General features: G+C 32.2%; 3 protein-coding genes across 5 annotated transcripts; 1 reads left to right on the top strand and 2 right to left on the bottom strand.

The window, feature by feature from the left end:
- Positions 1-510: 510 nt before the first annotated feature.
- On the top strand, positions 511-2804 carry LOC109808648 (low affinity inorganic phosphate transporter 8). The gene has a single exon (XM_020371718.3). The coding sequence runs from the start codon at positions 799-801 to the stop codon at positions 2470-2472; it is 1674 nt and encodes a 557-aa protein (XP_020227307.1). The 5' UTR covers positions 511-798; the 3' UTR covers positions 2473-2804.
- Positions 2805-3172: 368 nt separating this feature from the next.
- Positions 3173-7071, bottom strand: LOC109808652 (serine/threonine-protein kinase AtPK2/AtPK19). 3 transcript variants are annotated; one of them, XM_020371749.3, is made up of 8 exons: positions 6917-7071; positions 6172-6386; positions 5424-6001; positions 5186-5268; positions 4989-5109; positions 4662-4835; positions 3723-3830; positions 3173-3615 (listed from the first exon to the last, which is right to left on the bottom strand). In XM_020371749.3, the coding sequence occupies exons 2-8, from the start codon at positions 6365-6367 to the stop codon at positions 3337-3339; spliced, it is 1539 nt and encodes a 512-aa protein (XP_020227338.2). In that variant the 5' UTR covers positions 6368-6386; positions 6917-7071; the 3' UTR covers positions 3173-3336. The 3 variants fall into 3 exon arrangements, with proteins under 3 accessions (XP_020227338.2, XP_020227329.2, XP_082919274.1); XM_020371740.3 differs by having other exon boundaries at positions 6913-7024; XM_083063148.1 differs by lacking the exon at positions 6917-7071 and adding an exon at positions 6771-6869.
- A 10798-nt stretch (positions 7072-17869) lies between these two features.
- LOC109794043 (methylesterase 17) lies at positions 17870-21990 on the bottom strand. Its single transcript, XM_020353509.3, has 4 exons — positions 21565-21990; positions 21231-21371; positions 19121-19255; positions 17870-18366 (listed from the first exon to the last, which is right to left on the bottom strand). Exons 1-4 carry the CDS (start codon positions 21868-21870, stop codon positions 18064-18066), a joined length of 885 nt encoding a protein of 294 aa, XP_020209098.1. The 5' UTR covers positions 21871-21990; the 3' UTR covers positions 17870-18063.
- Between the last annotated feature and the right edge of the window lie 5229 nt (positions 21991-27219).

The raw sequence follows: 27219 nt of genomic DNA, 5'->3' as shown, positions 1-27219 counted from the left end.
TTGGACAAAATAAGTTACATCAATCTCCTTACCATCTTCTAGCCTTAGATTCAAAAATGTACACATTGTGCCGACATGTAACAACGAAAAATTAAATAATTAAAAGGCTTTGCGTTGAAGAGTACGAGGATTTGCCCCGTAAACAGTCACGTGTCAACTCAACAAGAAAACCATATTTTGAAGATTACGTGCGTGGATTTCATCAATTAACATTCATGCATATCGTAGAATATCCGAAAGGCAACCAAGGAATGAATTAGAATCCATTGTCAAGGAACAAAAAACGATAAAAGCAGGCAATAACATGAAGGACATAAGATGAAAACAAGAGAAAATAGGTTGCACATGTTATCTAATCACAAACTAATAACTTTTTTTTTTAATCTTTTTACAATAATTACCTTCAAAATCATATTGAGAATATTTTTTTATTAGTTAACGATGTAAAACTGTTTTGTACACACAATGTATTATAATTAAACTCAAAACAAAACCAACTTTTTATATTATTGGAAAGCTAGCTTAGGGTGTGGAAACTTATTACAACTTGGTCATTAAGGAGGGGTGTTCAAGCTTCAGGCTAAAAATTTGTGTTCTCAAATATCAAGGAATATTCCTTGAACCATCGATATTTGAGAAAATTGTCATTCCCAATGACATTTTCCAGCTTTTAGAAAGCAATATATCCTTTGTCAAAATCCAAGAAGACAAGTGAACTTGTCTCAATAAAACTAGCATGTTCCTACTCTTTCCTTTTGCTCACCTTTTACCATCAGATACCACCCTTTGTTCAGTGCCATGGCCACCAACCAAGGTGTGCTCTCAACACTTGACAAAGCCAAGACACAAAAGTACCATTACAAGGCAATTGTGATAGCAGGGATGGGGTTCTTCACTGACGCATATGATCTCTTTTGCATCACTGCAGTTACCAAGCTTATAGGTCGCTTGTACTACTACGATCCCAATACTCACAATCCAGGAAAGCTTCCAAAGCCTGTAAACAATGCAATAACAGGAGTGGCATTGTGTGGTACCCTTGCAGGACAACTCTTCTTTGGCTGGCTTGGTGATAAACTCGGTAGAAAAAAGGTTTATGGGATAACACTTGTCACCATGGTAGGATGTGCCTTGGCATCAGGGCTTTCTTTTGGCTCCACAGCCAAGAGTGTGGTGGCTAGTCTTTGCTTCTTCAGGTTCTGGCTTGGATTTGGTATTGGAGGAGACTACCCTCTCTCAGCTGTTATAATGTCTGAATATGCTAATCAGAAGACAAGGGGTGCTTTTGTTGCTGCTGTCTTTGCCATGCAAGGTGTAGGAATATTGGTTGCTGGAGGTGTGGCCATGTTGGTCTCTAATCTATTCTTAGCAGCTTATCCAGCTCCAATTTTTGCAAATGATGCTGTGCAATCTACTCAGCCAGAAGGAGATTTTGTTTGGAGAATAGTACTCATGTTTGGTGCATTTCCTGCAGCCTTAACTTATTATTGGCGAATGAAAATGCCGGAAACTGCAAGGTACACTGCTTTAGTGGAAGGAGACCACGATAAAGCTGTTGAAGATATGGCCAAAGTTCTTGATAAGGATATACCTTTAGGAGAATCAAATACCAGGGTTGCTGCCACACCTAGCCTCTCTTATGGATTGTTCTCATCGGAGTTTTTTGAAAAACATGGCCTTCACCTTCTAGGAACAACCAGCACTTGGTTCTTTTTGGATATTGCCTTTTACAGTCTTCAACTAACACAAAAAGATATTTATCCTGCTAGTGGACTTGTCTTCAAAGCTTCCCAAATGAATGCCATAGAGGAGGTGTTTAGACTCTCCAAAGCAATGTCTGTGGTGGCCCTGCTTGCCACAGTCCCTGGATATTGGTTCACAGTGTACTTCATTGACAAGATTGGAAGGTATTATATCCAACTTGTTGGATTTTTTGTAATGTCTGTTTGCATGTGGTTTCTGGGGCACAAGTATGGAGAATATAGGGGAGAGGAATGCAACCCTGGTGCAAAATATGAATATTGTAATGGAAAACACACAACGTTTGTCATTCTTTTTGGACTCACCCTCTTCTTTGCCAACTTTGGACCCAATAGCACAACATTTATAGTGCCAGCTGAGCTGTTCCCTGCTAGATTCCGTTCAACGTGTCATGGGATATCAGCAGCAGCCGGGAAAGCAGGAGCTATCATTGGTGCTTTTGTGGTGCAAGGCTATACAGATAGTGCAGAAAACAGAACAAAAGGAATGAAGAATGCACTTATGACACTTTCCGTGGTCAACATGCTTGGATTCTTGTTCACTTTCTTAGTGCCAGAAACACGAGGCCGATCACTTGAAGAAATCTCAGGAGAGGATAAAGAACACTCTGGCAATATTACTGAAGAGAAGGCATATGAAACAACAAATGATGCTAAAGATGGAACAAGAAACGTCAATGCTGATCAACCTTCAGAAATCTCAATGGTTTAGTCCCTAGGCATCTAATCTGAATATGCCAACCAAAAGCATCAATAAGAAAATAAAAGGAGAAAAGGGAATAATATTTGTATCAGTAACTTATATACCATACATTTTTCTGTCTTTTTCACGTGTTTTAGTTTTCTGTTTATACTCTTAAGAGAGAAAGAATAATGTATGTTTATATGTAATTGCTAGAATAAGGGCTTCTTAGGGTGTTAGCAGCCCAGTTGCGGAACTAATATGAATAATGTCTGTTGTTGCAACCTCTACTACAGGTGCTTTTGTTGTATACGTTAAATTCTTTACCTTTTCTAATGCATCTCTACCATAAGAACAATGAATTAATGCTTGTTCCATATCCTTACTTCCTTTTGCTATAGCTCTAGATGATACAGATCAGAATCCAGTTATCCAAGATGAACAAAATGTACAATAGACCATCCACGACACCAAGTAACTCGTGAACCTCAAATCATTTTGTTTTTAAAAACTCATCCCCTAGAAGAGATATTTGAAATAAAGTATCTTCCCAAGAAGAGACGTTCATCTAAGTAGTTTCAACAGCTTAAACAAGATCCATAAAACAAGAAAAGGCTGCATTTAGAAGGTTCACAAGCACTGAATTTGATACAAAAGCATGCCAATGATATCACAGTCATATGGTAACTAATAGAATACCCATCCAAGGGTGGACAGGTTGGATGAAAGATGGCTGAAACCTTAGAAAAATTAGTATTACTTGCTTGTATAATAACTAGAGAACATAGGTTTATACAAGGAGCATCATCACATGGATATAATTTTCTAACCCATCATCAATACATGAATTGGTGCTCTAAATTGGACCTTTACTATAGAAATCAGGCATTTCTATCATGACACAACTGGAGAACCAGTATATGAGAACTTCTTGAAGGCATTGTCATCCTTTCTGGGACTAGCGGCTGGAGAATCCAGCAAGGGCATACTAGTCCACCGCTCCTCGAAGTTAGCAACACAAAGCTTCCCAGCAACAACTGGGACAAAGCTTGGCCTAATTTCACGGGCCTCCAGTTTCTTCCAATTGAGTGACTTAAACCACTTGTGGCTTTTAATCTCCCCACTGCCTCTTGATCCACTGCCAAGGCGTTTGCTGACGTCTTTCTGCAACAGCTGAAGAGAAAAACTTCATTATACTCTTGTTGCCCAAAACATGGCAATTTGAAGCCAATGTATAAAATGATTGGTTTAGGTGTAACAGTGTAAGAGAAAATTTGTACCCCTTTTAACAGTGAATGTGCCTCATTTGACAAAAAAGCTGGGAGCTTGATTTTGTCTTTAATTATCTTCTGCTGGATCTTATGTCTATTTCCACCGGAGAAAGGAGGCTGCAGTAGGAGTAAACAGTATAATAAAGTCTAAGGAAATTATAAAAATTACAACAACTCATTCAAAGACCAACAAACTAAAGTATCAGCAATACATAATCAAATACATCCAAGTGGCTTATGAGTCTCCAGGAACTGTATGTCACAAACTGACACCTAAACAAAATGGATGATCAAGATAACTTTACCAATCTCTTGAGAAGTCTTTTTTATGAAAAATATTAGCAATTGCTTAGAAACAGAATTTTCATATACAGTCATGCTTAAATATAACAAAATTTAGGATGAACTTTATAAGTTAAGAGACGGGCGATTAAACAATCCAAATATACAGCTCCATGATTTAAGAAATGGCACAATTCTTAAGATGGGATACCATTAATGGAGAACAACAGGCCGTTAACTACTAAATAGCAATGAATGATTCACCATAATGTTAGAAGAATTCAGTTGGAGGTTATCAGCAATTATTCCATGGTTTTTTAGAGTAATGTTATCTTCTATTTATTGCTTCAGAAACAAAATAAACTCCATTCATATCAGGTATACAAACTTATTTTGACAAGCCATTAAAATCAAGCAATTTCATCAAACACTTGAGGAAATGCCATAAACTGAGCATACTGAACAAGGAATAACTTTCAATTATCTTCATGGAAGCAGAAAAAGGTCAATTTCCTTTGAGAAAATCAAGTTAATCTATTTCAAAGTAATCTGAGCTCCAGCTTCAGCGGCAAATGCTTGAGAGAGATATGCCAAATTGGAAAAGAAAATAGTACTGCAACCACTATTTAATACTAAATGAAGACGAAAAAATACCAATATTCTAACCTTTCCTGTAAGCATTTCATATAGTAAAATTCCCACACTCCACCAATCAGCTGCCTTATCATGACCTTTTCCCATAACAATTTCAGGGGCCATGTACTCTACAGTTCCACACATAGAATTTGACCTTTCACTCTCGTTGAATTGCTTAGCCAGGCCAAAATCTGCTAACACTACCTGGTATCTCAAGCACAGGATTATATCATAATACAGCAAAATAGAAGTTAGATACAAATCACTCATCCCTTCACAATAAATACTTAGGCATGTGGCATGCCTAATGCAGAGAGCCAGAGTCACAGACACAGATATGAGTGCATGATATCTTACATGACCATCTGCATCGAGCAGAACATTTTCAGGCTTAAGATCCCTGTGCATTATATCATTTGCATGAAGATAAGAAACAGCACAAATAATCTCTGCAGCATAGAAGCGTGCCAAATCTTCCCTGACAAAAGTTGCATGTGTAAGATAACTATATATAAGCATATCATAATATAGTCACAGAATGCAGCTTATAATACCTGAATAGGCCTTGGTGATAAAGCTGAAAGAAAAGGTGGCCACCATTGACAAAATCAAGCACAAGGTACAGCCTATATTTTGTCTGCAAAATCCAACTTAGGTTGTCATTATGCAAATACATAGTACTGTCCCTTTTTCCTAACCCATAAGTATCCACACAAAACTAACATACGTGCACTGACAGATAATATGTAACATGTGATATGATAATTAACTTCATTCAGGCAAAAGCATTACTTGGAATGCATATCTGAGCCGCACAATAAATGGGTTGTCCACCTTTGTCAACATATCCCTTTCAGATTTTACATATTCAGCATGGTTTCCCTGCATGATCTTATCCTTGCGCATGACCTTCATAGCATATATTTCAGATGTACCTGCCCTCCTCACTTGATACACCTTACCAAAAGCACCTTGCCCAACAACCTTCAAAACCTCAAAATCCTCAACTCCAATAGTCTGATTATTCAGACAGTAATTATTGAAACGTGTATTATTTTTCTCAACTTCAGAATTGTTAACAGAATGTTCCTTAAGTTCTTCATGTGTTTCTATTAAGACCTCCTCCACAAGATCCGATGCATCTTCTGCCTTATGTAAGGCGAGTTTGCTAATCTGCAAGGACTGACCAACACAGGTTGTGGGAGCCAATAAAGATTGAGACCGGATGTGAATGGAAGCATGATCATTGTAAATCTTTTCGCTCAAACCCCGGGTAGCTACCAAATTTTCATGATTCTCAGAGCTTACTGCTATTGAGGCTTCAACGGGAGATGGACCAAACACATCAGAAAATTCAACATCCACGCAATCTGAAGGAGGCAAACAATCAGGTGGCCCATTTGGAAGAAGCAACTGGTTTAGGAAAGGCTTCTGAGAATTATTCCCATTTAAGATAGAGAACTGAGAGGAAACCATGGTTCTTTGATAAAACAGAGAGACTGCAGAAAATGACTAAGAATCTTCAGAACTATAGGGGTACCTTGCCAAAAGATCACACCCCAAACGGAAGAAGATGGAAACCCCACAATGAGCTTTATTACTTGGAAATGTGCATATACTTCAGGAGCTCCCAGAAAATTTGTTAGCAAGAAGCAAACCAAAATCCAGAAAAGGAAATTGTTGTTGCTTCCCGCTTTACAGGAAACAGTGGATGTAACAACACTTCCCAAATTCATGAAGATCAGGTTGTCAGTTCTGTAATTCAAGTCAATAGAACAGTTAATTACAATTTTTTGCATTCAAGTGTAGAACATAGGGAATTACATACACCAGAGTGCAACTAACATTTAAACACAAAAAAAAGAAATTGAGAAATTGTAGAAGGGAAAACAGGGGTTATTCAAATGGGAAGGGAAGTAGAAATCCAAATGAATATCATCCCTTTCCAGGAAAAAAAAAACTGTCTTTGACAATTCCAAACAAAGAAAGTTAGCATCAGAAACTAAATTTTAGTGTTGAATTCGCTTTGTGAGATCATGGGATTAAACATATCATCATCACAAATCATAACAAACAATGATAGAAAACCACAATTCAGAGAAGTTCAAACGATGATGAGATAGAATAATAAAAAAATACTTTTTTTCAATCACAGCTAACTCCCATATGAAGAAATAAATTAAAAAAAATAGAATTTCATAAGACATTATTGAACTGCTCCGTATTATCATATAAAACACATGAGGCGAAGGTCCAAAACAAAATTAGTAAAAACACATACGAACATGGAACATGCTCTGGGAAAGACAGTTTGAAACTTTGAAGGTTGAATGCAGATCAGAGCCCTTAACAAAGGAAACTATAAAGGGTAGTTTTTTTTTTTAACAAAAAAAAAAAAAAAGCAAAACGTTCTTCTCTTTTTCTGTATAATAATATTTTTATTTTAAAAAAGTTAATTAAGTTTTAACGGCGGCTTTTTTTTTTTCGCCACTTCCCAGTCGTACAAAAGAGAAATACTAATAAGTTGACTTTGTGAAGAAAAGTGAACAACATTAACCACAACGTCAAATTCATGCCGTTATTTCGTTGCAGTAACTCCGTGTCCTGTTTTAACGGGCGTACTGGATTAGAATTTTAAAGAATTTTTTTAGTTAAAATAAATCCTGCAAATTTTAAATGATTTTGCAAGATTTTTATAATTTTTAAATTTTGTAGGATTCTACAAGATTTAAAATCAGGATTTTAATGGATTCTGCAAAACTTTTAAATCAGGATTTTAATAGATTTTGTGAGATTTTATAAAATTTTTGTGAATTTTTGACATTTGATAAAATTTCAAAAAAAATTTCATACATTCAAATTTAAATAGAGTCAAAGATAAAAATAATAAAAAATAATAATGTCTAGATAAATAATAATAATAATAATTCTCCATAATATCTTATCCTCTTAAATAATATTTACCCACATATCCATAGCTATACTAATCCTTCAAGCATTAGCGTCTTTTCGCTCTTGTTCGTAGGTTTGAATAATAGGTTTAAAAGTATGATCTTCATTAACGGGTAACGTTGAAAATGAAGGTTCATCCACTGTTTCAATTAGAAATTCATCAGAACGACATTCTTTACATAAAAAGTTATGTAGTGTTGCACATACTAACACAAGTTCTACTTGTGCCTTAAATAAAAATGGAGGTGCTGACTTAAAAATTGTGAACCTTGATTTAAAAATACCAAATATTTTCTCAATCACATTCCGTAAAGACACATAACGAAGATTGAACAATTCTTTCTTATTTTCAGGGTCATTACCCTGACCTGCAAAATCTTGTAGATGATATCTTACACCTCGAAATGGAGCTAAAAATTGGCGTCAATTAGGAAATTCACAATCTACCAAAAAAAATATTTACCTAATTACATATGCAATATATATAATATTAGTATAATAATAATAATTATTATAATTATTATTATTTAAAGAATAAGCATTTAGATATATAGAATATATATATATATATATATATATTATTTTAGTTATATATTATATGATAATTTTTAACGATATTTATAAATGTAAATTATTCTAACAAATATTTTAACAATATTTCCTCTTTTAAAAAATAAGCTAACGAAGACATAAATCCTAAACCCTAAAAAATTAGATACTGCAATGTCTTATATTAATTTTATTTTTTTAAAATATAAAAAATCCTAATTTCACAATATAAAAATAAAAAGAAAAATTTATAGTAAAAAAAATAAAATAATTGTTGAGTCGTAAAAGGAGGGGATAAGAGTAACAAACTTAAGGGAATGAGAGAAATTGCAGTTTTTATGTTAAGAGGGTTCTTCTCCTAACTAAGATCCATTTTCATCTCATTCTACTCACAGAAACTCTAACAAATTCATCTTATTTATATATATATATATATATATATATATATATATTGTAGAGATTATGATATCAATTTTATCTTTCACCTTTTTCTTTTCTTGACGTGTGTTATAAAAAAAACTACCACTTAAAAGTTGAAATTTCAAGCATTTTTTTGTGTTATATAAAGGAACAAATTCAACTACATAGAATAAAATAAAGCAAGTCAATTAAAGAGAACGAACAGAAGAATAGAGCAAATCAATGACACTATCATTTACATATCGGAGTTTCACAAAATAGGAAAATGAGATGAGAACAGTACTACAATATTATATATGAACAATGAACAATAGTGCAGTATTATTAGTAGAGAAAAAATGGAGAAGATAGGAACTTAGAAAAAAAAAGATGAAAAACTCACTTGAAATTCTTGAAAAGTCACTTCAAGCAATCCTTCAAAATCCGATGGGTTTGGACGTGATTGTTTTATGAATTTGGTATTTATAGATAACACTAGAAAGTCCTTCAAAATCCCTCTCACACAACAATCCTTTAAAATCCTTATATTTTTTTAATACCAATGGATTGTTTTTAAGTTGTAAAAAATCTTAAATGAATACCAATGAATTTTAATGGACTCTTTAAAAAATCTTGAAAATCCAGATTGAATACTACTAAATTATTTTTAAGTGACATAAAATCCTGATTGAATACCAATAGATTTTTTTAAAAATCCTACGAAATCTTAAACCAATACACGCCCTTAAATTTTTTTACAAGCACTGTATCTTATGTTGAATTAACCATCCAATATATTAATATAATGCACAAATTTTAATATTATGTATAATATATCAGTGTAAAAAAAAAATATTATTTACACAATTTCAAGATTGATCAAATAAAAAAATTGTAATTTTTATGATGTGTATTATTAATATTGTTTGGAAGTATTTTTTGATACCTTTAAAGGTGGTGGGTGATTCAGACAATTAAGAAGGCCTTAACAAACAACAACAACAATTAATAACTACATTTATTTTTAATATATTTTCTACACTTATTGATTTAGACATTGAAATGATTGTGCAAGTGATAACATTAACCACGTTTAAAGGTACCAAAAATACCTTTGAACAAATATATTGGAATAAAATGTCGTAAAACTTAATGTTTGCATCGAGCTACATTATCAAAGATTTATGGTATTTTACTATATATACTAATTAATTGATAATGACTACAAAATTTGTGGCAATCACTTAATTGATATAATATTATTTTAACATAAATTGTGATTGTATTTAATATTTGTTATTTTTTTTTTGCCATGTCCATAGACCCAAATGATAAAAAAAAAAGTAACAAATGGTTGTTTTTCATCAATTTTAATGTGATTCTATCTTAAAAGTGAATTATGGATGAGAAATAAAATATACGCTAATTATGGATTGAAACAAATCCCTTCCCTTCTTCTATCTTTAGATTGGTATTTTATTCTCTCCATTATTCTTATTACTATCACTAAAGTTAAATATGAAATAAAATAAAATAAAAAAGATAAATTTGAAAGTTGTATAACTTTGCGTTTGGGATCCGATTAAATGAAGGTGAAGCAAAGCAAACAGAATAAGTTAACGTGGATGTACTTATACGCAATTGTTTATTATCCAATCATCTTTCTTTTTCTTTGCGTACTCGAATCAAATTCCATATTATTCTTAACAATTTCGTCTCTAAATTCATTAACATCGCTATTTTTAATTCAAATCACGTGTGAGAACTCATTCATGTGTTGGTCCATTCTTGTGCAAGGATTCGATCAATTTTAACGTCAAATTTAATATAGTATGTCAATGTGTCTTTTCTTCTTTCTTTTTTTGTTTGTTTGATTCTTTTAAGTAACTCAAAAATAAATGTCGCAAGTTTTGCTAAAGATGCTTATGTTAACGTTATTTGTTTCTACCAATTCATTTCTCATTCTACACATTTCTTTTATGGAAGGAATAATTTCTAACAATGATTCCACGATGCTCTACAAAATCATAAACTTTTCAACGATAGCAAGCAACTTTGTTCTCCAAACATTTAATAAGTTAAATCTTCTAAACTTGAGGTTGATGGCAAAGCAATTCTTATAAGTTATACATGGAAAAAATCAAATTTATTGACCAAGTATTTATAAGACATGTTTTGGGATACAAAAGTTGATCTAGTACTTTTACATTTTATTTTCGTGTGTTAAAATAATATTTAATTAGAAAAATCATGTTAGTATATTATTAATTTTGTAATACTGAATAATTATATTATAAAAGAAAAAAAAGTGTTATGTGAATCAAATGTTTAACAAATTTCAAAATATTATATTAATTTTTAATCGTCAATTTTAAAATATTATATAATCATGTTTAAGAAGAAGAAAAAAAAAGTGTTATATCGACGAACCATACATCAAATGTCTAGGAAATCCCAAAACATTATACTCTTTTCGTTTGTCAAATAAGAATTAATGTTAATTGAACCTATCTAGGGAGAGAAAACCACCAAACTGGAAAATATTTTAATATTTCATTCTCTCAGTTTAATACAAATTCTTGGTAATCGCCTATTGACTGGGAATTAGTAGAGGAAAAATCAATTTCTTGGTAGAAAATAAATTTTGGATCTTGTGATGTAATGATGGATAGCATAATATATTTTTCATCATACAATTACATTATTTTGGTAATAGTATCGGCAGATTGTGATGCGTGAAAATTTACATCACAATCTGTCAATATGTTGTTATTTATTAAAGTAGATGATAAAACTTATTTACATCTCATGTATTATATTATATATACCTTGAACTTTTTGCAAGATTATGAAAATGACGATTTTATATTATATTCTTCATTTAAATTTATATTAGCTCTATATATACTTGTACTTAAAAAAATTGCCATAGATTTTCATCCATGTGCACTTATTTTATGCAGTCCAAATGTTAATATTTGTAATTAAGCAAGTTAGGTCCCGTCCTGATTTTGTTACGTTTTTATTTTTATTTTTATTGTGAAATGTGGTGTATAAAGAAAACTTTCAAAGCTTAAATCACTTATTTGTAATCATTGCTCTAATTTTATCCTTCATAACTCTTAAATAATATATAATAAACTAAACTAAAATAATCACTTCATAATTTTAAAAGTAATCTGTCAAAAAAAAAATAGCAAATTGTGGATGCACAAGTTAGTGTCTGTAAGAATGTTTTAAATTAAAACACATTTTATAATGTGAAACAAAAATTATTGATAATAACTATTATATTAAAATAGATGATTCATATTAGAGAGATACAAACAAAATTATCTTACATTCCAACATTATAGTTGTTGATGGAACTACTTGGAGAAGATAGTTGTTCATCCAAGTCTCCATGCAAAGGACTGAAGAACTCTTGAGGTAGAACTCCTTGAGGTGGCAGAATCACCTTGGAGTATTCTCTAATGGTGGAGAAGCAATGGAGTAGGTTCAGTTATTTCCTAGCTTGTGAAGGAAGCTTGAGGAACCAAGGCAAAGTTTGAAGAAACTTTGATAGAAACCTTAGAGAGAGAGTTCTCCACGGTTTATAAGACTCTTGAATGAGAAATAAATCTGATTTCTATTTCTCAAAATGTTAAAAAGTGAATACAAGAGTAGAAATTACAAATATATAGGGAGAGGTAGCTTGTAGTGTAAGCTAACCTTAACCATGGTTCACTAGGAACCATGGTAAGGTGTAGCTAACCATCCATGGTTTCTAAAACTTTTAGGAGAAGCTAACATTGACCATGGTTCACTTAAGAACCATGGTAAGGTCAGCCAAACCTACTAAGATTTAGAAGCTTGGAAGGCTTCAAAGCTTGTAGGAGAAGCTAGAAATTTCGGCCAAGAACAAAAGGAATGAGCTAGGCAGCCAAGGCTCAAAAATATGCTCCATGATTTATTTAAAAAAATATTTGATTTGGTTTAGTTAGGTTCATCATATGATGATGAGACCTAGCTAAATCAAATCTATGAAAAATTAGGAGCAAAATGAGTCTAATATGCAAAATTTTGCCTAGGTCCAGTTCTGGCCCAATTACTAGTCACACCCTTAAGCATTGCTAAATGCCACCCTTTTTTCCCTACTGAAAAATATAAAATGAATGTATCAACAAAGGATGTTAAATGGAGTTAAACTCTCCAAGTAACCCACCCTAAAAACAATATACAATCACTAATAAAAGCAAGTAAAGTGCCTCACAAATACAAAGGCAAAAATAAGCCTATACAAAGAAACTACTATATGTACAAACATATGAAAAAGGTCTTTAAGATCATCTCATTCCTCTTGGTTCTTTTAAGATATCACCTCTTGGATTCCTTGGCCTTGGCCATAGTCTATCATCCCCTCCTTCTTGAAAAGGATTTGACCTCAAATCTCGAGGGTCTTCATGATTATTGGCCACACCTACAAATATATAACAAAATTCATGAGAGGTGATATTCTCAACAAATAAATGTGAAAGGTATATCCTAGAAGGAATCCTTTCATGGAACCTAAAGAAATCTATGATACTAGACCTTCTAATATAATGAATAGGATCCTCTCCTAAACATAGACTAGGTATATTACTAAATCCTAAAAATGTGCTAAAACTAAAACTATATCACACTAAAGACTTAATCCTAAAAACTAAAACATCTTGCCTAAAGTACCCTATGTGGTAACCTAGGCATTTCCTAGAAAATAAGAAAAATACTACTAAGAAATTTCCTAAACAATATTGGATTATATTATTTGTTGGATAGTTATGAAAAAAATTTGTCACAAGGAACCTTGAAGGTTCATATTTTATATCCAACAAATAATATATTCCATAAATTGGGTGCATTACTGACACAACTAAAGTAGGAAAAGTCCTACACAAAGGAAGGCTATCTACCTTGGGCACCACCAAGGAAGTAGCATGAGAAGTGGAACTAAGTGAAGTCCACTTCTCCTTCACCAAATCTTGAAGTTGAGACTCTTTTTCTTTAAAAAATATTGGATTTATGAATCTCCTCCTTAAGACTAGTGGCAGAATGAGGGCAAGAGTTAAGATCTTTATGAATAAAGAGAATTTTTTTCATAGGATTTTTAGTACTAAAACAATTCTCTTTAGTCACAAATCCTTTAGAGGATATTTCTTCCTCTTTACTCTTCCTTGCACAAAGCTCTTTCTTTTTTTCTATTTCTTCTTTTCTTTTGATTTTGATTTGTCGTCTTCTTTTGTGTTTTCTCATGTCTTCTTTCAATTTTTCTTCTTCTTGTTTAAGAATTCTCAACTTCTCATCTAGGATAGCAAGTTTGGCCTCTCGTTCAATTTTTTCCTTCTCTTTTTGAAAGGCCTCTTGCTTCTTTCATAGTTTAAGTGATTTTAGCTCTTTTGTTAAGTAAGAAATGCTTTTAAGAGAGCTATCACTTCCACTATAGTTGGATATTGTTGAGACATTTTAAAGAACAAGATTTTTCTCTTCACACAAAAATAGATTTTAAGAAAATAATATTTTTGAAAGTGCTTAGACTTAGCACTTAGAGGTCTAAGAGTACAAATTGAACTATGGAGGGAGGTGAGCTACTAAAGAGTCACTTAATAACCAAGCCTCTTCAAGTAAAAATCTCTAAACCCCCTTGTACTTTGCCTTGCACCAAAATGTTTTCACAAATTTCTTTTTTAAAAAGAAAAATAACAAGCAAGTGCCTAATGTGTACAATTAAGCAATGCAATCAAAACTTAAAGACTTGAAAACATAAATTGCATGAAAACATAAATTGATTAAAACATAAATTGCATGAAATCTTAAAGACAAGAAAACATAAACTAGGCGTTGAAAACAATTAAACCTATGTGAGAGCTTAAAAGGCACCAAAGACCTTCAAGGACCCTCTCACAAGTACTACACGGTTTTACTATTAGAACACTTAAGGAGAGATGGAGATACACCAAAGGCACTCCAAGACACTCCTTAATAAAGGCCTTGTACAAAAAAAAGGAGAATTGAAAATTTACAAGAAAAATGAAATGCAAATTTACACCAAATGAAATGCAAATTCACACTTAAATGAAATGTAAATTCACACCAAATGAAAATGTAAATTCACAATCAAATGAAATTTAGCGGCTGCACTTAATTTCAAAGAAAACAAATTAGCCACTTATTAGAAACAAATTTTAGAGACGGGTTTTGTAAGGAAAATAGGTTTAGTAACAAAATTTTCCGTCACTAAAATTGGTCTCTAAAGTTCACAAAATTTTCAAAATTTTGTTGCTCCTTCTCTTCCAATTTCAGCCACCAAGCATGCAGCCCTCACAAGTGTATCACTCTTCTTTTAGAAGCAACCTTGACTTTGGTTACTTCTAGGTGTTTGCAAGAGACCTTCCACCAAGAGAGAACAAGCTCCCTAAGCAACCACCAAAGCCTTCAAGTTGACTTCCTTTGACTTGGCCTCCTACACCTTTTAAGAAGCACTCAACCACCTTCAATTGCTGGAATATTAGTGCTAAAACTGAAAAGGCACAATTTATAATGGCTACACCAATTGGTAGAATGAAATGAGACAAACTAGAAGGAGTTCCACAAAAAAAGACAAGCAAAAATTAAGACAAATTTAGAAAGCTAGCACACAAAGGATAACCTATCAAAGGCACTAGAATGGATTACAAAGACAAAGCTAAGATTAGAAACAAAATTAAGACACAAAATATGCGGCTGGACTGAAAATTAATAGGCAAAGATTTCACCAAAACCGAGAGCTAATTCACACAAATTTTTCACTCCTGTTGGCTTTTTCTTTTGCTATTTTCCTTCTTTTCTTTTTGCAAAATATTTTTCACTTCTTTTTCTTTGATTAATCAGGAGTTTAAATGCCTTTTGAACAATTATAGGTCTCAGCCTTAGGCTAGAAAAACTGCAGCAAAAATATTTTCACAAAACAAGAGGTGTTCACAAGCATGTTTTCACTAGTGCATCACAATTTTATAGTATTTTTAGGTCAAATTTTTAGGCACTATTTTCTTTTGTTTTTCTCATGCATTTGGAACACATACACCTCTGTTTTGCCTCTGTTTCTAATGTATAAAATTTGTTAAAAGTTTCAGCCACACAATAAGACTCAAGGAAACCTAATAGGAATTAATGTTTAGTAATTTTTTTGACAAAACTTTTAACAAGACATAATAGAAACCTAACCCTAGGAAATTTGCTAGAACTAATAGCAAATTATGAACACAAATATGTAAAACAAAAGTACATATAGGTAAGGTTCAGATTCAAAAAGAAAAACACAAAAAATTTCGGACACAAACAACACACAAAAATTAGGTCAACAAGCTAATCTAGGAATTTTCAACATGAAAAAGGACTACACATGACTTCTATGACAAAACAAGTGATTCAAAAATAAAACTAATGCAATATGAATGTTGTCCAATCACGGACACATGTTAAGGAATTGAGAGACTCAAACAAACATAAAAAAAATGCACAAGAACAAGAGTCCTAAAAGCACAAACCGAATTGATTCACAAGAATTGGAAACAAGCAAAATATGAATCAATTACTTCTCATGAGACATATAGGATCCATCAAAATATGAAATAAAATTAGATCCATACAGCAACACAAATTTAGACAAAGATAAGGAAGGAACAACACGGATTCAATGAAGAAAAAATTAGAAACACATAACCTCAAGAGCACTAGGCTCTAGATACCAAAACTGATGGAACTACTTGGAGAAGATAGTTGTTCATCCAAGTCTCCATGCAAAGGACCGAAGAACTCTTGAGGTAGAACTCCTTGAGGTGGCAGAATCACCTTGGAGTATTCTCCAATGGTGGAGAAGCAATGGAGTATGTTCGGTTACTTCCTAGCTTGTGAAGGAAGCTTGAGGAACCAAGGCAAAGTTTGAAGAAACTTTGATAGAAACCTTAGGGAGAAAGTTCTCTACGGTTTATAAGACTCTTGAATGAGAAAGAAATCTGATTTCTATTTCTCAAAATGTTAAAAAGTGAATACAAGAGTAGAAATTACAAATATATAGGGAGAGGTAGCTTGTAGTGTAAGCTAACCTTAACCATGGTTCACTAGGAACCATGGTAAGGTGTAGCTAACCATCCATGGTTTCTAAAACTTGTAGGAGAAACTAACATTGACCATGGTTCACTTAAGAACCATGGTAAGGTCAGCCAAACCTACTAAGATTTAGAAGCTTGGAAGGCAAGCTTCAAAGCTTGTAGGAGAAGCTAGAAATTTCGGCCAAGAACAAAAGGAATGAGCTAGGCGGCCAAGGCTAAAAAATGCTCCATGATTTATTTAAAAAATATTTGATTTGGTTTAGTTAGGTTCATCATATGATGATGAGACCTAGCTAAATCAAATCTATGAAAAATTAGGAGCAAAATGAGTCTAATATGCAAAATTTTGCCTAGGCCCAGTTCTGGCCCAATTACTAGTCACACCCTCAAGCATTGCTAAATGCCACCCCTTTTTCCCTATTGAAAAAATATAAAATGAATGTATCAACAAAGGAGGTTAAATGAAGTTAAACTCTCCAAGTAACCCACCCTAAAAATAATATACAATCACTAATAAAAGCAAGTAAAGTGCCTCACAAATACAAAGGCAAAAATAAGCCTATACAAAGAAACTACTATATGTACAAACATATGAAAAAGGTCTTTAAGATCATCTCATTCCTCTTGGTTCTTTTAAGATATCACCTCTTGGATTCCTTGGTCTTGGCCATAGTCTATCAGTTGTCCTTATCATAATTATCATCATGATTATCATTTTTACTATCGTTGTCATCACTATTATCACTATTGTTATTATCGTCACACCATCGTCACCCCATAATTGTATGGTAAAGTAATGCAATAGGAGATTGTTTATCAACATTTTCTCCATTCATTTTATTGGGAGATATGTTTTTTTTATAATGAAAATTATCAATCTCATTAAATGCAAATGACTATCTTGTATAAAAGTATTTTTAGAGATTATTATTTAACATAAGGGTTTTTAAGAATTTTCTTCACTTATTATCCAATTCAATTTTATATTTAATTATGAATTAATTTTTTATAGGTTGTTGATTCAATAGGAGGCCAATGAAATATAATAAATTATTTTAACATTATCTTCACTAAATAACATGTGCTATTAAACAATAAGTACATACTTCATAACCAAAATGACAATTTTTAAGTTAGCTCCTTGTCCCTAAACATGTAGTTGAGTTTCTTTAAAGACAAATATGCAAAAATACAAATCAAAGGTATAAAATTGAAAATTTGTAATTAGAGTTTTATCACATCAACCAACCATCTTATTAAACTCCACCCTTCAATATCTTCTCATCCTAACAAGCACATTATTAGGAAACTATATATAGAATTATGAATATATATAAATTATTCAGTGATTATGGACCAAATTGATTTATCACAGCACATGGTTTGGATTGGAGAGAAGCAAAAAGTAGTAGAGAAAAGAAAAGTTAGGAGGGTGGCCTAGTCTCAAAGTTGGTTCCAACGTCAAAAGCTGCAGCTTTCAGAAGCAAACCAAAGAGAAGGAAAGGGGTGGAGAACAAGGGAGAGTGATCACTGTCTAGTTCATACACACTCAATGGTGGCCACCTCTTTATCATAGCTTCTTGCTGCTCTGGCTTCACCACACTGTCATGCCTTGTCCTTATGTACACCCTCGGCACCTTCTCCACTTCCCCTTCCTCCTTGAACCTTGCACTTGTCAATGCTAGAATTGGCCCTGGCCTCATCAGCATGCCAGCTAAAGTTGAATCCTACACCACAATTTTAGTGTCATCAGTGAAATCACTATTCAAATGTTCATCATTTGTAATAAGCAGATAAATGATAATATATAACATACTTTTGACACACTCTTTTTTAATCAAGTAATTTCATATTATGTAGTTACACTAGATATGTAGATCGTATTTCTCATATGGTGGGTCTTGTTACCAAATTAGTAAAACTTATGTGAATTTTAACTAATCAGATAATATGTGTTTAGTTTAACTTCCAATTCTATATCAAAATAAGTTATAAAATCACGTTTAAGGGTGAAAAATAAAGTTACTACAACTTTTTCAATTTTTCATCATAATTTTGACATCAGAATTGATTCTAGGAGGTATTCAAACATACAAATAATGTGTTGGAAATAGAAGATAAGAAAGGGGAATTCCTTAACTTCTCTAGATAAAGCTAGTCCCGGGTCGTTTTCATTAGGTTTTGTTCATTGATGGTTAATAAATATTACTATCACTATAGCTAGCTAGAATGTTCTCTAAGGATGTTTTTTAGATTTGGATAAATTTTCTTTGTATTCACCCTTTTCCAAGAATATTTCCATAAATGGTCCTACAAGTGGCAAAAGCAGAAGATGCTAATGAAATTGATGATGGCAAAAAGTACATGGCATGTAGGGTACCCTTGAGCCAAAAGTCCTGAGTAAGTGAACATGGGTTAAACAGTTGTGTAGGTAAAGCATGCATCATGCATGTCCTTTTCCCCCCTTTAAAATATACATACCTCAGGTGGGCTCAAAGGGTAGAAGATATTGCGTTGAAATTCTTTCTTCACCAAAGCACTGGTTGGAGGCTTATCCTGTCCCAATCCAAATCCTAGCTGGTATACATCCCCAAACTCTGATAGGTCAGGTACACCCTGCTTGACACAAATCAAAATCACCATCATTATTTTCATTATTTACATGAGGCACAATAAAGTGATTAGCTACTCTATTGTCATGCAAAAATAGCAATTAGCCTCACTGATTGTTTTGTTTCTTTTCAATCATTGAAGAAAAGTTTGAACACACTTAAAATTTTCTACTATATATCCACCTCTGGAACACAAAAATCACCTGTGGAACAGGCTGTCGGGTAAGTCACAACAAGCATTCTAGTGAAAATAAAAAGCAAGAAAGCTATAGATTTCACAATTTCATGTCTCCAAACAAGATAACATGGCTGAGAAAGGTGATTATAACAAGAGATCGATGTTCTGGTGAAGGTTTAGATTGCACAAAATTGTTGACAATGATGGACAGAGTTTGAAAGGGAAATGAGAAACTTTATTAGATTGATTGAAGCTTGGTAGCTTACTGTGATTAAGGGTATGTTTTTGATGAACTTTTCAACAAACACTTGTAAAAAAAATCATACCGTGTTTATAAATTAAAATTATTTTATACACACATTTCAGTATTTAAAAAGATGAGAAAACTTTTATAAAAAAAAATGAAGTACTTATATTTTGTATTTTCATATGTCTTTGTTGAGAAATTTATACATACCAAGTTAAATGATGAAAAGCTCTTAAACTATTGTGTCGGTGTTAGACTCCTATACGTTTTCCTGATTCGGTATCTCTCTGTTTCATCCAAAAGAATAAATAAATCCATCTTTATCTCTATACAATAAAAAGGGTACATTTGCAAAATGGGAATATTTGGAGGTAGAAAGAATCAAGAAATATAAAATAATAATAATAATAAGGAAGAGACAGAAAATATCAAATGTGATAAGTGAAATGATAAAAAAGGAAAAGAGAATTAATTAAGAATATAAAAAAATGTGATAGAAAAAAATGGAAAAGAAAGCGAAGTCAATGGATATAATTATTGTAATTAAAAACAAATGCATCTAGGTCAGAATGCAGCAGGTGTAAAGGGTTGAGTGAAACCCTAGTTTTGACCATATTATAAAATTGCAATTAGTTTGTTGTCAAACGCTAAAATAAAGAGAAGTTGCCTTCTTACTTAAAGTACATGGAATAAATTCTCTCATATGTATCATCGTGTATTATATTTTTAGGACTAGTTGAAGAGCAATTTAGTTTCAATCGACGTAAAAAAAATAAAAAAAATAAAAAAAAACATCTCAAAGATACCCTTATTGTACAATAAAAAAATTTCTAAAGAAAACTCACAATTTAGCAAAGGCTGGCTAATAATGAACATAAAACTAAGGAAATAAGGGAAATTAAATTTTATTTATTTATGGTACGAAAACCTTGGGGCCAGCAATGGCCATACCGTGAGTGAAATTAGTCTTAATTTGTCAGTAAATTGGGATTAGTCATGACAGAAAAAAAATATATTTATTTTTTATTATTTTTTCTTTTTGTTTAGCACCTTGCCATGTTGCTGAACAGCTACTAGCTAGTTTGTTTGTGTATAGGACTATTCTTTTGAAAAAATGTGAGTTGGTGCGTTTGCCTCAGATTTGTGAAGACAGTTGGCCATCAATTATTTAAACAGAGCATCAACAACAACTATGCTGGAGCTTGGAGAGTCCAAAACTTAGAAAAACAAAGTAAACTATGAACTCACTGTCACATACCAAGTTTATCATCATATACAGTTGATATCAAAGTTAATTATCACAGAGGTACACCAGACATGCATGGCACATTGAATAATTCAAGGTCAAAACTTAAATATTCTTCAATACATATCCTTTTGTGTTATTCTATAATTAGAGATGGAGTTTATCTTATAACATTTGTTGAATTTTATGCAAGTTTTTATTATACCGATAATGAAACTCTAATTTTGATCAGAAAATAACTTGGCTAAAGTATCCAAATATTTTACAAAATTCAATAGAGAGAAAGAGATTTGGTGAAAAGGACTCACATCTTTTAGATCTTGATCTGTCCAGTATCCCAACTTGAGCATAGTTGCTGCTACATACACTGCTAAACGGATCTTCTTGGCAAATTTGTGACAAGCCTGAGTAACACTCAATCCTCCTGCACTGTGCCCCACCAAAATCACCTATATAGCAATCACATAACTTAAGGGGTCAATTTGTGTAGGTAACTAAATTAGACTAAGTGTTTAAAGAACATTTGAGAGTTTCTCTACTGAAAAATTATTTTCGATATAAAATTCTTAGAGACTTTTCTAAACTTATATTCAGACAGACTATAAGGTATTGTGATTGATCATATATGAGTAAGAGCAAAACCTGTTCATTTTGAGGCAAAGCAGCCAAGAAATCCATGAGGGGTTGATTGTAATCATCAAAGGAATGAAGAGAATCAGCATCAGTTTGATCAATTCCTGCACTCTTGAGGTCTATGCATGAGACCTTGAAGCCAGAATTCTCCATAAGGCACTGGAGTTTGTACCAGCACCAACCTCCTCCACAAATGCCATGCACCAGCACAAAGTGCTGATTCAAGGGAATTGGATCAGCCATGCCTTTCTCTTCCTGCACCAACATGTTGATGGTATAAATGTATAATTTGCTTTCAACTTTGTTGCTCAGCATACATGGTGAGAGAATAAATACTCGTTACGGCTCATGATGCTTCCCTTTTTGTTAAGGGACCGTTTGTTCAATGACAATTTTCTTCGTCTTCACAGAAATAATAATGATTAATTTGCTGAGAAATGTAACGTTATTCGTTAATTATCTACACATTTTTTAACATTCTCTTCCTAATATTGTCTCTACTAAAGTGTTGCTGGCTAAAATTTGCTAAAATTTGCGAATTTTGATAGGTTTCATCACTAAATATGAAAGAGACTTGTTAAATAAACAAAAATTTATAACTTTTAATAAATTTTGATCAATAATAAAGATAATGTCAAAAAAAATTAGAAAGTATTGCTAAATGCTAACATTCATAAGATAGAAATAATTTGTTTGACTAATCATAAATATTTTTAAAAAAGTCAAAGATTTTTAATTACATTAACTTTTTTTTATAAATTTTAATTATTTATCACATTAAATGTGCTAATAAAATAATAAAAGTAACATCATTTGAACTTATATATAAAAACAAAAGTTTTTTAAAATTTTCAAACTTAAATATAAGTAAATTTTAATCAAATCAACTTTATTTATTTAATGTTCTTAATTAAAAATATTATTAAGATAATAAGTGATAACATTATTTATGATACATGTACCTATTTGACTAAAGACATTTTAGAAAATGTACCTATTTTTTATATGAAATCATGAAAATTATATGTGTTTAATTATTTTTTTTAATACGTGTGAAATTGATTTTTTTATACTTATTTATAAGTCCAAAGAGAGTATATTGTAAAAACAAAAAAAAATGGTGGTGATTTTATCCTCAGAAAATATTTTTCCTATTCTATAGAAGTTAAATTCTTATCTCCTGTGTGAACAATTTTAGTCCTTCAAATATCGCAACTATACAATATTGGTCTTCCAAATTTTAATTGAACAATTTTAGTATCTAAATATCGCAATTATACAATTTTACGGGGTGTATTGGCTTAGGATTTTATAGAATTTTAAAAGACTTTTTTTTAAGTAAAAAAGTCTATTACTATTTTAATCAAGATTTTATGTGTGAGACCCCTTTTCTTTTGGCTGTTACTCTCTTCTCCCTCACTCAAAAACCCTCACTCTCATACTCTTTTCTTCCCCAAATCCTCTGCTCACTTGCTGATTCTTCTTGGTGATTCTTAGGTGCTGAGTAAGTGTTTGATTCTTGCTGAGCCGTGCGGAGCTTCCTCAAGCTTCTCCTTCTTCTCCATTTCGTCTCCGTTCAAACTTTTCTTCTTCCCGGAGCTCGAAATCGTCTCCCGAGGTAAGGGAAGCTGGGTTTTTGCTAGATTGTGTGGAAATGAGTTTAGAAACTCATGAGGGGTTTGATGTTGGATGATTGTTGGCTGAGATTGAAGAAATTTCATTTTCGGGGTTTTGGGTGAAAAATTGAGTTTTTAATGATTTGAGGTTGCATGCTGAAAATGAGGTGTTTTTATTGATGTTTGATGAAAATGTATACTTTTGGATGGATTGCATGTGGATTTTCTGGTTGTTTTTGTAGGTTTTTGAGGAAATTTTCGAACTTGGTGAGTTGTTGTTGGGAATCACGCCGGGCGCAGTTTTTCGCGCCGAGCGCGTGACCACCAGAGGGCTCCATTGGGCAAGCCCGCCAGGTGCAAGGGTGTGTGCGCCGCGCGAGCTTGAGAATGTGAGCCTCTGGATGGCCCACGCCGGGCGTGAATGGACCGCGCTAGGCGCGATATCAGGAAGTAACTTGGCATTTTGGGTTTCTGGTGTGGTGCTGGGCGTGGAGACTCCTTGGGAATCTCTGCCAGAGGTGGCGCCGGGCGCAATTGGTATTGCGCCGGGCGTGAGACCCTGGGAGGGTCTCTACCTTCCTTGCGTCGAGCGCGGGATTGGCACGCCGGGCGTGTGAGACTCTTTGGAGTCTCTGCCTCCTAGCATGCCAGGCCAATTGTAATTGCGCCGGGTGCACTGAACCCTGGTACTCTCTGGTTGTGTCACGCCGGGCGCGACCATGAGTGCACCAGGCGCGGGTGTGAAGGTTACTTATGTAATGTTATATGTTGATATGTGTTGAACAATGCTGATTAATGTTGATATATGCTGAGCTAAGATGCTTTTGATGTATGGTGTTAAGTCGAATGATAATATTGTTGTGCTGTGAGCTGTTATTGTTGAATGATGAGCTGATTTATAATATTGTTGTGCTGTAAGTTGTTTAAGCTAAGCTGTACATTATTGAGTTGTGTCGCATGTTGATATATGATGAATTGTTGTGCTATGCTGCATGATGATATAAGTTGTTGTAGGTCGTAAGGATGAGCTGCTGTAGGCCGTAAGGCTGAGCTGTTGTTGGCCGTAAAGCTGAGCTATTGTAGGCCGTAAGGCTGAGCTATTGTAGGCCATAAGGCTGAGCTGTTGTAGGCCGTAAGGCTGAGCTGTTGTAGGAGATATCCGAGCTGATATGCGTGACGACGCATTGTGTGTTTACTGCTGTTTACTGTTGTTATTGCTGAATGATGTATGCTGTGATATATTATATGTTGATGTTGCTAAAATAGGTGATATGTTGTTAGATATAGCTGACTATAATTATTGTAAATATATGCTTTATATGCTGATTCTTTTCACTAGCTTACCCTTTGTTGTTTCCATGTGGTTTGGACTGCGATGATCATACGTTGTATGGGGGCACACTACAAGAAAAATACAAAATAGCGACCGAAATTAGCGACCGAAATTTTTCGGTCGCTATTTTGCGACTGAATTAGCGACCGATTAATGTAGCGACCGATTTAGCGATCGAATTTTATCAGTCGCTGTTTTGCGACCGAATTAGCGACGGATTACAGTGGTAGCAAGAAAATCGGTCGCTAAATCGGTCGCTGTTTAATTTTGTTTGATGAAAACATAATTTGCGACGGAATTAGCGACCAATTTTGAAAAAATTATCAAAAAATTGCGACTAAACAATACAAACAAACTTAGCGACCGAATTAATTCGGTCGCTAAATTTTTTTATTAAATTTTAAATTAGAGTGGCTTTCCCGCGTTATGAATATCTAAAATTACACAGCCAGGTTTCGATCCTGGGTCCTCTGGATAATCTTGGGCCAACCACGAAACCGCTACACCAATTTGATTCATTGATATTCTGTTGAAAGTAATTATATATATATATATATATATATATATATATATATATATATATATATAATACAGAAACTTATAATTTTTATTATCTTATAATTTAATATTGGATTTCTTTTAATTATAAAATATAGTAAATAAAATCTAAAATCTGTATCAGTTTCTTTGATAAAAATATTTAATTAAATTTTGAAAAAATATTTAATTATAATTTTTTGATTTAATATTGGATTTGTTTTGATTATAATATTTTAATATGTTTTATTTGAAATATCAGTTAAAATATTTTATTATCTTTTCATTTTAATTTATTGTAAATTAATTAGAATATTTAATTTAGTATCATTAAAAAAATAACCATTATAAGATTTAATTTATTTAATTTCATTATTTATTATAATACTTTTAGTTACTGTATTGATAAAAAAATATTTTTAATTAAAATATATTTTAAAATTTTAATTAATTCATTATCATTCACTTATTTTATTAAAAAGTGATAAAATATAATTTATTTTCAATTAATTTAATAAAATAAAAACTTTAAAATATATATTTAAAATCTGTAATAATTTCTTAAATACAAATATTTAATTAATTTTAATATATACTAAATTTAATATTAGAAAATTTATTAAAATTTTAGTTATAATTTTTATTATCTTTTGATTTAATATTGAATTTCTTTTGATTATAAAACATAGTAAATAAAATCTAAAATATGTATCAGTATCTTTGATAAAAATATTTAATTAATTTTAATATATAATAAATTTAATATCAAATTATTTATTATGATTTGAATTATAATTTTTATAATCTTTTGATTTAATATTAGATATGTTTTGATTATAAAATATAATAAATAAATTCTAAAATCTGTAGCAATTTCTTTATACAAATATTTAATATCAGAATATTTATTATAATTTTAGTTATGATTTTTATAATCTTTTAATTTAATACTGAATTTATTTTGATTATAATATTTTAATGTGTTTTATTTGAAATATCAGTTAAAATATTTTATTATCTTTTCATTTTAATTTATTGCAAAATAATTAGAATATTTAATTTAATATCATTAAAAAAATAACGATTATAAGATTTAATTTAATTAATTTAATTTAGTTTATTTAATTTACTTAATTAGAATATTTTATTATCTTTTGACCTTTTGTTGTCCGAATTGAATATTTAATTGGACGTGTTGAATAAAATATAATATTATTTTAAAAAATGAAGAGAAAGCATGCATTATTTTAATAACTTACGTTAGAAAACTTTCAATTTAATCTTATTTATCATTCATTTTAGTAACTTACGATAGAGTCTAAAAATGTATTCATGACTCAGAATAATTAATAAAATAAAATAATTCAGAATAACTAATTAATTAATTAATGTAGTAAAAAAAATAAACCCTTCTCCTAGGCGGAATAAAAACCCCATATAGCTGACACAGTAACTCACCAAAGCATAGAACAAAGCCCTCTCTTCTCCGCTCCTCTGGCGGCTCTCAATTTTTGGAACCCCCAAACCCTAGTTATATAACTAATTACTATCACTCACATAGCTGCACGCGTCATGCTTGAAATACAAAGAGAGTTGTGGTTTGGTGGAGAACGAAAGAGAGAAGAATAAGATAACGGAGGATTCGTTAGGGCAAAAGTGGAAGCACCGAGAGTTCGCTTTGGCCTCAGTTTCCGACCTCTCTTCACCTCCTTCTTCCGCTTCGCCGGGAATTGCTCGCTTCGACTCTGACGGTCTCCAAATTCATAACCAATCTCACCAGATTCCCCTCAGTGTCGATCCTCGAACTGTTCAGGTTCATTTTCACCTTCTGCTTTTATTCCTAGCAAATGCAAGAATAATCAAAACGTTTTTCAGCTATCAAACTGTTTGTTTTATCTAATACGGCGGCAAGGTTAATTTTGAATTTCTTTTTTCTCGGCGTTTACTTGTTATTTTTCTTTGAATTCTAATGCTGCGTGTCGCTTTCTTTTATTCACTGAATGGCGAAGCATTCAGTGAATGAGACGATAATCTTCATTAGAATTTGTTAATTATTGTTAATTTGTGGTTTAACTTGACAGTTATTCAAGGTGAGTCTTGTTCTATCGGTGTGCGTGGTGGAAAGATCTGATGCTGGCAAAAAGGTACAGAGCAGAATCTTTGTGCTAAGCTATATAT

This window comes from Cajanus cajan, chromosome 9 (genome assembly GCF_000230855.2).
Source record: "Cajanus cajan strain Asha chromosome 9, NIPB_CcT2T_4, whole genome shotgun sequence".
NCBI lineage: Eukaryota > Viridiplantae > Streptophyta > Magnoliopsida > Fabales > Fabaceae > Cajanus > Cajanus cajan.
This window is presented reverse-complemented; position numbering and strand designations above follow the sequence as displayed.

Coding starts and splice junctions, on each gene's coding strand:
- LOC109808648 (XM_020371718.3), top strand. CDS start 799: ATGGCCACCAACCAAGGTGTGCTCTCAACACTTGACAAAGCCAAGACA.
- LOC109808652 (XM_083063148.1), bottom strand. CDS start 6,862: ATGATAATACGGAGCAGTTCAATAATGTCTTATGAAATTCTATTTTTT. Junction 6,002..6,171: donor GGGTGTGATCTTTTGGCAAG/GTACCCCTATAG, acceptor TGCCTCCTTCAG/ATTGCGTGGATGTTGAATTT. Junction 5,269..5,423: donor GGCTCAGATATGCATTCCAA/GTAATGCTTTTG, acceptor TGGATTTTGCAG/ACAAAATATAGGCTGTACCT.
- LOC109794043 (XM_020353509.3), bottom strand. CDS start 21,870: ATGCTGAGCAACAAAGTTGAAAGCAAATTATACATTTATACCATCAAC. Junction 21,372..21,564: donor CTTTGCCTCAAAATGAACAG/GTTTTGCTCTTA, acceptor ATTGCTATATAG/GTGATTTTGGTGGGGCACAG. Junction 18,367..19,120: donor ACCCTTTGAGCCCACCTGAG/GTATGTATATTT, acceptor ATTGTGGTGTAG/GATTCAACTTTAGCTGGCAT.